The sequence below is a fragment of the Hyaena hyaena genome, unplaced genomic scaffold (genome assembly GCF_003009895.1).
Source record: "Hyaena hyaena isolate Hyena2069 unplaced genomic scaffold, ASM300989v1 scaffold_210, whole genome shotgun sequence".
NCBI classification, from domain to species: Eukaryota; Metazoa; Chordata; class Mammalia; order Carnivora; family Hyaenidae; genus Hyaena; species Hyaena hyaena.
Window position 1 is genome coordinate 1,002,755 of NW_024080841.1, and position 13,013 is coordinate 1,015,767.

The following is a 13,013-nucleotide window of genomic DNA, read 5'->3' on the forward strand; positions in this document are numbered from 1 at the left end:
TTTGGAAATTCTGTTCCAAAGTTCCAAAATGAGTGTGCATTTTCCTCTAAGACTGTGCTGACGGGACACTTTGGTTTCACTATTACTAAACTTTGTCTTTCCTAGCAGGATGAAACAGAAAAGTCTACTCAAATTAAGCTTGTTTTCGTGTTTGTTAGGAAGAAACAACACACACACTTCCCTTGTGTGTGTGATGAAGAGCACAACTCAGATGGGACAGCAGACGAGAACTCTCTAACCAATCTTCGTAGTGGTGATGAGGTGGGACTGATGATAACAGGCGTGGCCTCCTTGTTGATGATGATGTTCTGAGAACAGACTAAAATTCTCTGACTTCCTCCACATATGAGCCTTGGTGGAGACTCAGAGGAGTCAGTAACATCAAATTTGCTATCAAGTTCATCCATCCCAGAGATAATGTCCTGTTGGCAGAGTGGAAGGTAGAGAAAACTGATGCCACTTCCTTGCTAGTCCACTGAATGCAGTGCATAGGCCTATTTTCCTCTTTCTGAATATCTATACGAGTAGGCAACCTTTTTCCGTAAAGGGCTGGAAAGTAAATACTTTAGGTTTAGTAAGCCATATGGTCTCTGTTATAACTACTTACTTCTGTTGTAGAATGAAGTAGTGATAAATAATAAATGAATGTATATAACTGAGTTCCAATAAAACTAATTACAAATCCAACAACAGACTGATTTAGTTTGTCAACTCCAAAGCTAATTCAGCAGCCCATGTGGGTGACTTAGTTCCCTAAGATTAAAATAAACTGTTTCCCTAATTTGTAACACATCTAGCTAATTCATGGGCCATCCAGACCTGCTCCCTATATAAAGACAGTCATAAAATCTAAGACAATCCTATTAAATAACCATATTGATGAATATAAGAAACATGAAAACATATTCAATTATAACTCCCTACAATTGAGCTAAGAATGCTTAAATGTAGTCTGTCAGACTTTCCTATCAAGCAAACATTTTTAACAATCTATTTGGTTGGAGCCTGCTGTAAATGGCTCCAAGAATAGTATTTTGGAAGACTCACATAAGTTGTTTCATATTATGCTTTTAAAATGCAGACTTGGGGCGCCTGGGTGGCTTAGTTGGTTAAGCGTCCGACTTTCGCTTAGGTCATGATCTCGCGGTTTGTGGGTTCGGGCCCCACGTCGGGCTCTGTGCTGACTGCCAGCTCGGAGCCTGGAGCCTGTTTCAGTCTGTGACTCCCTCTCTCTCTGACCCTCCCCTGCTCACACTGTCTCTCTCTCTCTCCTAGAAATAAATAAAAATATAAATAAAAATAAAATGCAGACTTGATGAAAAAGAACAAATGTTCAAGGCATCACAGTATGTTTTTATGACCATAAGATGGCACCAAATTGTTACTATTCAACTAACAAGCACTTTAGCATACTTATCATAGGAAGGCCTTAATAGAAAATCATTTTTAATATAGTTGAGTGGATTAGTATTAAAAGAAAAAGACCTGTATTAAAAAGCACACTTCATGTTTAGAGTTCAAAAGCTAGAAATACTCAGAACCCAAAATGGGCCTCCAGGCTCATGCAGGACCATTGGCCCAATTTCTGGCAAGATGTGCTATTAAGACTGTGAGATGGGGTTTCTACCTAAAGGGTTACTAAGTAGAACAATGCAATTATTGCTGAAGAAAATAATGGTGATGGGGCAACCCTGATTTTGATATGAAAGGCAGGTATGCCAGGTCTAACAGCCATGGGACCAGAACAGAAATGTGGTCCTTTGCTCAGAATATTTGTCAATTTGGCTAGATTTCAACAAAAAGGGAAAGAAACAGCAAAGTCAGGTGGGTTCCGTGATCTGCACCTGCAACACTGGCTACCTGGGGCAGCTGTACAAATGAATGCAGGCAGTTACCACACTTGCAAGCACTCAGGAACACTACCAGGTTTAGATCAGTGAAGAATTTATAAAGATTAAAACTAATGGCTCAAATCATTTTTTACTTTCCTCCCCAAACTTTACCACTTAAACTTATTTTGAATGAGAGAAGAAGATTCTATCAAATTTCTGTCTAGATTTATCAGTGTAGCGGCTTGGACTTGAATTTTTAATGCTTTCTAAAAAATAAAATCCCACAATTTTATGCCCAAACTTATGGATGGATTTATTCTTAATAGTATTTACAATAAACTGTACCCCTCCCCCCACACACATATCTTTAGAGTAATCTATAAAGGCCATGCTGGTTGGCTCCTCGGCTGGGCTTTGAAGAACAGGTAGAAATTCTAATTCTCAAAATTGAGGCAGAGGGAAAAGGTTTTCAAGTTGAAGGAGTACTGTCCAAAAAGACCAGCAAGTGAATTGTGTTAGAACACTGTATGGGATAGGAGGCTAGAAAGATCCAAGGAAGAGTTATGACTAAAATGGAAAAAAAAAAACCAAATCATTTGGAGCAAGCAGCTATTATCCAATGTTAATGCCATTCACTTAGTGGGTTTCCAGAAACAGCAAACTTCAGTCTAAACAATGGAGTTCTTTGCTGTATATTCTCTCACCTCTTAACAGAGTGTCTTATACTGCAAATATTAAAAAGATATGCTCCCAATAATTCGGACGGGTGTCTACCAGTCAGTAATCTTAATAATAACAGATTCATTTTGAAAGCTCTCAATAAAAGAAGCTAAAATGTTCTTATCTTCTCCCCAGAAGTTTGAATCTATGTTTGCTGATTATTACATAATAACTATACTAAAAAAACTATTTTCAAAAAATTTTATTCTGTCAAAGCTAAGTTTATATTCCTTTATTGCTTTACTTTTAGCAAAAGAATAGATAATACCCGTAACAAGAAATGATTTTCCTCATTATATTTAGTCAGTCATGGCTTTTCTTTTTTTAAGTTTTTCTTTTCATTTTTATTTTAGATAGAGAGCATAAGTGGGGAAGAGGGAGAGAGGGAGGGTAAGAGGGGGAGAGGGAGAGAGGGAGAGAGAGAATCTTAAGCAGGCTCCACGCTCAGTGCAGTGTCTGATAAGGGGCTCAATCCCACGATCCTGGGATCATGACCTAAACCAAAATCTAGAGCCGGATGCTCAAATGACTGAACCAGCTAGGTGCCCTAGTCAGCCATGGCTTTGTATCTTTCTGTGCTAAAACCTCATCTAACATGTCTACTGAGAAATAAGGACATCAGAAACTTCCATTTCAAATTGACCTGTGTCTCTTAAAAGGCTGCTCTGCTTCAGTAATTCTCCCAACAGCTCTACTATCCAAGCCAGAAAGCAGGAAACAGGTATTTTCCACATTTTTCTTTTCTCCCATCTAGTCATGTCAATGCTCTCTCTTACAAGATAAAAATGCCATGCCTTTTTTCCAAACTGACTGCCACAGCTCAATTAGTCCCTCTACCACTTAGGCGTCTACAATTCTCATCAGTCTCCCTATTTTGTCTTTACAATCCACCCTCGATGCTTCCAACAGTGTATTACAAGACAAAATCCAAACTCACATCATACTCCAACTTGCTGCCAGTCAAATGTTTTTACCTTCACCACTAGGCTCCTGCCTATCTGTCCAACCCCTTACATTATATACCTCCTGCCTGAAAAGTCCCAAACTCCTTGTAGTTTTCATCTGTTCCTTTCAGCACTAACCCTGCCCACCCCAGCCAACACCTCTGTAGAGGCTGTGCGATTGGATATAATATTCTACTGCTTCTAGGCTGGAGATTCCTAACTTAAGGTTTGATTCAGATGCTACTAGTTCTAGGAAATTTGACAGCCTCTTCCCATGAAGTTGTTTCTCTCCTTTGGCTACTATAACATTTCAGCATTTACCACTGTGCCGAATATATCTCATATTGGTCTCCAGGGTTAAAACTGGGAACTCCCCAAAGACTAGATACTACCTCTTATTTCTTTAAATCTAAACCTATAACAACATTATATCTATATTACATCTACATTAATATCAAGGACTAGTTAGCCATTATCCATTATTAACAATAACCAACTCTGAAAACCAAAACCAAAAATAAGGTTGTCCAACAAGAGTTAATCATCATACCAAATTCTAGCCGACCTCAAGGAAGCTTAATGATGGGGATAATCTGCTTGTCCAGTCACATACCAGTTAGGATTAATATTTACCCACACCGTTTTAGTATGCAAATCAGCTGTTTGGACTGCAGCTTAGTCTAAAAAGGCATTTCAAAGATTTCCAAATGTCAATGGCAAGGGAAACTTCCAGTAAAATGTGTTCTGGATTCACTTTAATGTTATGTGTATTTTTAAAACAAATGTGCAAAGGGGCACCTCAGTGGCTCAGTATGGTTAAGCGTCCGACTTCGGCTCAGGTCTTGATCTCTTGGTTCGTGGGTTTGAGCCCCACATGGGGTTCTGTGATGACAGCTCAGAGCCTGGAGCCTGCTTCAGATTCTGTGTCCCTTTCTTTCTCTGCTCCCTCCCCCACTCCTGCTCTGTCTCTCTCTTTCAAAAATAAACATTAAAAAATATTTTAAAAAATAAAATAAAAGTGCAAAGACCACTACTAACTTTCATGAAAGAGCTTGTTAACAGTTATATGCCCTGCTAACTATGTCCATGAGCTTGTAAAGGGCAAGGATGCCATCACCTTTCCATCCAAGTTTTTGCATGGTCATATGTGGAAGTCAAATGCAAATGAACTGCCCAGTGACAAAGGCAGTAAGCAAGGTAAAGTTAAGTAAGGTTCTCAGATATGGCATATATGGTTCGCCACCAATTCCTTTCACTGAGAAACTACTTGGAGTATGGCCAATACTCCATATTGGAGTCCTACATAAAAGAGATCAAAATTTAAAGTGATTTCAGAAAGACTAGCAATGTGAAAAATGTAACCTACCTTTTATAATGTAAACAAAATGTGTTTAAGCCTTCTGAGTGTGGTTACTGCTATTAAATAAAGCCTGTATCCTGAAGGCAGGGTGGGGCAGGGGGTTTAGGTTGCCTGATTTCATCCCTAGGTCATGCTATGGCCAGTACAAATATCAGAGAACGTGCTAAGCCTTGTTTCTTTGTAGTGGGGAATTATGTACCTAATAATTGGTGAAGTATTTCAAGTTCCTCTCTTTTCTTCCCAGATATGTAATCACTTTGGGACCAAATAACTCCATGAGGTAGTCTTACAGAGAAAAATCAAATAAGTTAGCATTATTAAGGGCTCTAGGAAGTCCTAGGGCCAGGAAATTGGGTAAAAATTTAAAATTTAGATACTAGCACATTTGAATAAGCAATGCTAATGTGGTGATATATTATGGAAGATATATATATAAATATTCTAATTTGTTGTGATACTTTGGAAAATTGAAACCTGGACGTAGTATATCGGTACTGGACATTTCATTCCTTTTTAAATCACAGATTCTACACACTATGAGTAGTGCCTAATTTCTGTATCTTCAACATCCCTAAGATTTTAATGTTAACAGTCCCGACTGGAAGGTCAGTAACTTAAGAAATAATTTTTTTCTTTTGGTTTAAAAACCAAATGAAAGGATAGGCACATTTATTTCATACAAGTCATACTCTGGACCTAAAATAGAAAGCAAAAGATTGATATTCACTTAACATATTTCAAGTCTTTGTAACAGAGAAAAAAAAGTCATACAAAATTTAGGTGTGAGACATCACATCACTAAAGAGAAGGGAGACTAGACAATGGCTTCTATGTTCTACCTGATGAGAAAATGTACATTTGACAACTGAGACTTGAAGAATGAAGAAGAATAAACTGCAGACATCAACTCCTTATACTCAACTGTTCTGATTAAAAGGACTCAAAGAACAGATATTTTCCCTGTCATTTATAACAATATTTCAGTGCTAACACTGGCAGGTTAATATTGGTGATAAAAACTAGAGAGCAGTTTATCCTGACAGTTTAAAACATGGTCAATAATTATAAAATACAAAACTCACTAATTTCAAGAATTAAACATGTAAGAATTTGAAACCCATTTCTGTTTCAGAGAAAAATATTCAACAGGAAAATGGACTTCAAATTTTGAATTTCTGGCCCAGTGTATATGTAAATTGCCATATACACTAAAAAAGACTGCCTATACCTCACCAAGCTTTTATAAAAACCGACGACATTACAAGAGTAAATCCAAGTATTTCTTCAGCATGCCCAGTGAAACAGAAGGCAGGTAGAGAACAAAGGGCAAAGTACGAAGAGGGACAGGCTCAGGGCAGTGCTACAACCTAAGCTGAAGAGGCTGTGGACTCCCAAAGAGCAAGGCAGCACAGCATCTTCCACATAAGCTATGGTGCATGAGCCATCTGAGTGTAGGGCTGTTTTATTCTTTAAGTATAGCACTCTATACTTCCTAAGAAAGATGCTTAAAAATATACATAAAAAGACATTAAGAAAAATAAAAATCAGTTATTCAGGTGAGGTACTCAGATTTATATTTAAGGGATGACAAAATGATAATTGACAAAGTGCATATTTATATTTGACTCAAAAAAGAAGCATAACAAGTCAACATAATCTATTATAACTCTCAGCCCCGTCACTCTTAAGTACTTCTTGATTCTATAACTAAGTGTTAATTATAGACAAAGCTACTCTACCTAAAATGCCACTTGACAACCCTGTATTAATTTTGCTAGACCAAAGACTCATAACTTAAAAAAAAAAAAAAAAAAAAAGCAACCATTTACACTTACTAAGAAAAGCAAACATTTACTTCAAATTGCAGTATAGGCTTTTCAATCACAAAAAGAAAGAAAAGAACAGTGATCTGACAGTGGTCACATCCTGTGCAAAAAACGTGATACAAAACTGGTAACAAGGTATCTGCGCTGCTTACATTGCAGGAAAAATGAAATACAGTAGCTGAAATATGGCACTCCTGGAAATCAACTTCTAAACCAAAAGAATGCCTTTGAAATGACTAAATTGATTTGTGTATTAGTAAGAAAGCCCCACCACCATAAATAGTACAATATTTAAAAACTAAAAAAATTTATATCTATCTAGGATAGATAGTGTATTTGTACTATTAGACCTCTTTAAGTGCAGAAGGTGGTTCAGGTTTTGCCTTTTTTTTTTTTTTTTTAATTAAATAACTGCCCATATGCTTTATAAAGTTCCACTCAATTGCAAAAGCCAATTTAAATCAAGAAATATGTTATCAAAGTTGCATAATTTCATTTGGGACTGCCAGCAGGTTAAAGTCTCAAATCAAGTCTTTAACATAACACTCATTTTTAGTCAATTGGAAAGTTAAAAGTTCTCAAATCTTCATTATCCTCTGGAACTTGCCCTTCTAAATGATCCTCAGACTGCAATTCCTAGTTTGCAAATAAAAGAATGCAATATGCATCATACTTCGAGGAAAGACGACGATGTCGCACTAACATGCTTCTGGATCTTTTCCCTGCTCCTTTCCACCTTCTTTATAATTTCGGCTACTATGCATACTGATGAGGTGAGACCCAAAAGAAACAGCAGATCTGCAAGAGAAAATCAGTTACATCTTACAATTCTTTAAAACACAGTTGGAACGCTTAATAGCTTACATTTTTCTAGCATTTTATGAGAGCTTTTTAAAATATACTGTCTCACAGCATTCTAGGAGGTACAATCAGTCTCAGTTTAAAAATGAGGAAAGTTAGGCTCAGAACGTATTAAACCCAAGTCATATAGCTAGAAAAGGCAGCAACCAGAGAACTAGAACCCAAGTCCTCGGACTTTCCCTGAGCCATAACCTCATAACCATAACCTGGAAGAGGTTGTTATCTTATATTGTTATACAAGAAAGAGGCCTTTTCTATTTAATAGACCATACGCATGCAGCCTTTTTAAAAGGCTGTTCAAGTAGTGGTAACTAATTTGACTGAAAAATGCCTATCTAAAGATTACTTAGAAATTTCTATCTATTCCATTTGAGAGCCTAGAATTCTATTCATCATTTAAAAATCATGTCTTTACAACAGTATCCACACTATCTCATTCTTATTTGTTGCTTAAAATATTGCAGCTATCCCAGACTTCACTTTAACAGGAAAAGTGTAAATATGAAATTAAAATACTGAAATTAAGCCAGTTCAATTTTAAGGTAAACTGTAACTTACAGCATAAAATACAGTGAGACTACAGAACTTATTTTCATAAATATCCAAATTAACTTTAAAATACATCAGCCTTGGGGCGCCTGGGTGGCTTAGTCGGTTAAGCGTCCCACTTTCGCTTAGGTCATGATCTCACAGTTCGTGGGTTCGAGCCCCGCGTCAGGCTCTGTGCTGACTGCCAGCTCAGAGCCTGGAGCCTGTTTCAGTCTGTGACTCCCTCTCTCTCTGACCCTCCCCTGCTCACGCTGTCTCTCTCTCTCCTAGAAATAAATAAAACATTAAAAAAAAATTTTTTTTAAATACATCAGCCTTCACCCTTACACAGGAAGATTTATTTTTAAATTCACTGTATCCTAATACATTTAATACATAGTATGTGAAAGAATAATACCTACCTTCCATGCAATCTGATTAAAATTTTCTACTTTTAGGGTCAGGCTGTTATTTCGTAAGATAATGTATGAATTCGCAAGTAAGAATAGTGAAATATTTGTTTAATTATTGAAACTGTAACTTTAATGGAGAGCAGTCTGGTTTTCAGTGAGCTTAAATCCAGTTTTCTCTTCATACAAAATTGAAAAGTTATAAACTATAATTACTCCATAACAAGTTTTCATTTTCTGTAGTTCAGAATCATCAAATACAATCCGATAACTGATAATCTATAAAAAATTACAGGAAAAAACATTCCAAAAAAATTTTAAAGTCTAGAGTTAGGCAAGAGACTCCCCTAAACTTGTCCAAATAAAAGAAACAGAACACAACTCTTGCACTTTTTATCTCGCTTTTTAAAAGGTAATATTTATTAGAACAAATGCATTAGAAAATGTTTCATCTAAAATATATAAGTTATTAAAAAAATAACACTTTCTTTACCCAGTATACTTAGGCTCTCAGTCTGAAAAACTTTTTGAAGAGGAGGAAAGTAAATAACTAACAACTGTCCCATGATGGATCCAAGAACTGCATAGCAAAACATTTTATTACTGCAGAGTCCAATCTCAAATACAGACTTGGTCTGTGGGCAGAGCAAAGAGATAATTATTATTCCTTGGTCCCTGAAACAACTTCTTTATTATTACAGTCATCTCCAATTTTTAATAAGCTGGACTGAATTCCACAATGCAGTACATGAAATCTCTTCATTTTAACTATTATTTTGGAATAATTCAGATGGAATAAGGGTACAATTTAAAGCAGCTTCTCTTTGGAGCACCTGGGTGACTCAGTTGAGCGGCCAACTCTTGATTTTGGCTCAGGTCTTGATCTCATGGTTCGGGAGATGGAACCCCACATCTGCTGTCAGCACAGAGCCAGCTTGGGATATTCTCTCTCTCTCTCTCTCTCTCTCTCTCTCTCTCTCTCACTCACACACTTAAAAAAAAAAAAAGATGCTTCTCCTTATCATGAAAGAGTTTTCACTAAAAGACTGAAGCTACATTAACAGCAAGATCATAGAAAGAAATTTTAGCATTCCAAAACATAAGAAACTTTATTTGTATGATTACTTTGATAAATCATTCTTTAATTAATTAATTTATTTAAATTTTATTTCGTTAACATATGGTGCAATATTGGTTTCAGGAGTAGAATTCACTGATTCATCGCTTACAGACAACACCCAGTGCTCATCACAACAAAAATCATTTCTATCCATTAAGGTAGATAATCTATAAGTTTTTTTTTTAATAACGTTTATTTATTCTTGAGAGAGGGAGGGAGGGAGAGAGAGAGACAGAGCGCAAGTGAGGGAGGGCAGAGAGAGAGGGAGACACAGAATCTGAAGCAGGCTCCAGGCTCTGAAATGTCCACACAGAGCCTGACATGGGGCTTGAACTCACAAACTGGGACATCATGACCGGAGCCAAAGTCAGACGCTTAACCGACTAACCTACCCAGGCATGCCTCTAAAAGCTTAGACCTAGTTATGTGTGTACTAAAAATGTAAAACTGCCTTTCATAAAACAAAAAATATTGTAGCTTCTGCAAAACTTAATCTAAATTAATGATAATTCATTACACTTGGAAAGTTCCATCATGGCAAATGGTAACAGAAAAATAACCGAGGATTTTGAAATGAATGGTCAGGCCTCAAAATGGAACTAGTTTTCAAAAACAATAATGCTCAAAAAGTACTACTAGATTCTGGGGCGCCTGGGTGGCTTAGTCGGTTAAGCGTCCGACTTTCGCTTAGGTCATGATCTCGCGGTTCGTGGGTTCGAGCCCTGCGTCGGGCTCTGTGCTGACTGCCAGCTCAGAGCCTGGAGCCTGTTTCAGATTCTGTGTCTCCCTCTCTCTGTGACCCTCCCCTGCTCACGCTGTCTCTCTCTCTCTCTCCTAGAAATAAATAAAAATATTAAAAAAAAAAAAAAGTAATACTAGATTCCATCCCACAGCCCATTATTTTCTATCAAAACACTCCAATCAAGAAAAGGCAATCTCACCTTAAGGTACAACATGGGAAGAAAAACAAATTTAAAATGTCCCAAGCTCTGACACACTGACAGAAGTAATGGGAAAACATTAATATACACAAAATTGTTCTTGTACTTCTAACACTGTCTTCTAAAATGAGACTAATACTGGGGTGCCTGGATGGCTCAGTCGGTTCAAGCGTCCGACTTTGGCTCAGGTCATGATCTCACAACTTGCTCATGAGTTTGAGCCCTGTATTGGGCTCTGTGCTGATAGCTCAGAGCCTGGAGCCTGCTTCAGATTCTGTCTCCCCCTCCCTGCCCCTCCCCTGATTGTACTCTGTCTCTCTCTCTCAAAAATAAACATTAAAAAAAAATTTTTTTTAATGAGACTAATACCATCTTAAAAGAACCCATGAGTTTTGAGTAACACTCTCAGATATGTTAACTTGAACCTTTCATAAAACTACAGATAATAAGAGAACAAAGAAACACCAATTGATGACACCTATGATCTTCTTGGATCTCCTAGTCAAAGTTAAGGCTATCTTCTCAAATGCCCCATCCCCATTATGACATGTTTGTGGGTAGATATATCTGTATCTGGGGCTGTAATCTATGGTGACAAAATCAAGCAAAGCTAAAAATCCCACAATCCTTGCCTACTCACAATTAGAGAGTACTCTACCAATTCAGTCAGTCAGATAAGATCACCTAAGCTTACCTGGGATCTGGAACTTAGTGCATTGAACATATCGAAAAATACAAAGCACGTGAAAGTCATTGTTGTGTCTCGAGGTGTTATCACATTGTCTCGTAGCTGTCAAAAGGAAAAAGAATGATTTTCAGTAACTGAATTTAATGTACAAATACTGCATGCTTGTAAAAAGGTTAATATTTTCTTTGCTTTAAAATGAAAGAGCTGTAGTCAAAGATATAAAACATATAAGCTAGCTATATTTCTATATGCCATTTAAGTCAGTTATTAATGAATAGCTGTAATTTAAATAAAGCAAAAAGTCTTTTCACAAACCGTATATTGGATATTAAAACAACTTTCTTTTTTGATATAATAAAATAGCAGTAAATACTCAGATTTTCCGGTTTCTCCCCAAATTTTAATATATTAATTTTTATTGTACCGCTATGTCTCCTCAGATTTAAACAATTGTAATAAATGCATAAGCAATTCTATTACCCCATAAAGACTGAAATCAAACTATTTTTAAATGTTTTTGTTATCATATTTTCCAAAGAGCTCTCTTATCTTTCCAGGCTTCTATGTAAAACAACAAAAAAAAGTGAATCGTATCATACAGAATGCATGTTATTAAGGCAAAGCTTCTCAGGTGACTATACCTCCCGCCAGAAGACAAACAAAGTCCCACAAACAATGATTATTGATGAAACAAGTATTTTAAGTATCAGGTTTTTGGTCAATATGCTGTCCTTCCAGTTTCGTGGCGGTTTACGAATGACATCTTTATCCACTGGTTCTACTCCAAGGCTTCAAAACAAATAGAAAAGTGAATTACTTTAAAGTTTTAGGTTTTGATTTGTTACTTCCATAATCCCATTAACGTCAATTATCCAGGAAATGAAATGCTTTCTTATGGAAACAAACTGCTGAACCATAAAGAAAATGTTGGCTATAATTATTCAAAAATAACCATGGATTTTATCACTCTTCCTTCTTTTACTCTAGTTTATTTGGCATAGTTTGATGCGAGATTGATGGTCAAATTTCAAAAAATTATCGAACTTCATTTACATATAAGTTTACTTATTTCAAATATGGCCTGAAATACTAACCTACCAAGTAAACCCTGAGATACCTTTCCAACCAAGATTTTAAGTAGGATGACTTAGTGTAAGAGCTGCTGACATGCATCATTCAATTACTCTTTCTGCTTGGAAGCAGCATCTAAGGCCCCATTACAGAAGAAAATACTAAGATGCTTAGGTCTCAATACTTTCCCAAAGTCTCTAAACTGACAAAAGAACCAAGGTAATAACACTGAACTCAGGATTTCTTCATTACATCCCATTTTTAGAGACAAAAGCTTTCTTCCTGAGAACAGAAACTGTACCTAAATACCTTGATCTGTTCTCAACTTAAGAATGGTCATCTAACATAGTGCAAAAGCTCGGGTCCATGACACGCGAATGAACACCAAAAGAGAATAAATGATATATGCATGCATCAAACAATTTATAACAAACATGTTGCTGCGTGATAGATTTCCAATGCCATCCATGAATAAAATATTAAAACTTAATCATCAGGATATCATACCTTCCTTGTCTATTAGTTCATGCATAAAAAAAAACTCTCACCTCTGAGCTGGAGGTCCATCCATAATTATATTGATCCACAAAATCTGCATGGCATTGAGAGGATTAGGAAAGTTCATTAATGTAGCCAATGAGATTAAAGTTAATGCTGCTATACTCCTGTTGAAAAAAAGTGATTTAAAAAAAATCTGTCAGCATAGTAAAAT

At 36.5% G+C, this 13,013-nt stretch overlaps 1 protein-coding gene across 5 annotated transcripts in view; it reads right to left on the bottom strand.

The window, feature by feature from the left end:
* Positions 1-13,013, bottom strand: part of ATP2C1 (ATPase secretory pathway Ca2+ transporting 1) — a 167,165-nt gene that overhangs the window by 8,187 nt on the left and 145,965 nt on the right. For all 5 annotated transcript variants that reach the window (XM_039242188.1, XM_039242187.1, XM_039242191.1 and 2 more), the window contains 5 exons: positions 12,850-12,966; positions 11,872-12,019; positions 11,237-11,332; positions 8,975-9,116; positions 7,356-7,480 (listed from right to left, as the gene is read on the bottom strand). In XM_039242188.1, coding sequence (XP_039098119.1) covers positions 7,356-7,480; positions 8,975-9,116; positions 11,237-11,332; positions 11,872-12,019; positions 12,850-12,966 — 628 coding nt within the window. The remainder of the gene's footprint in view (positions 1-7,355; positions 7,481-8,974; positions 9,117-11,236; positions 11,333-11,871; positions 12,020-12,849; positions 12,967-13,013) is intronic.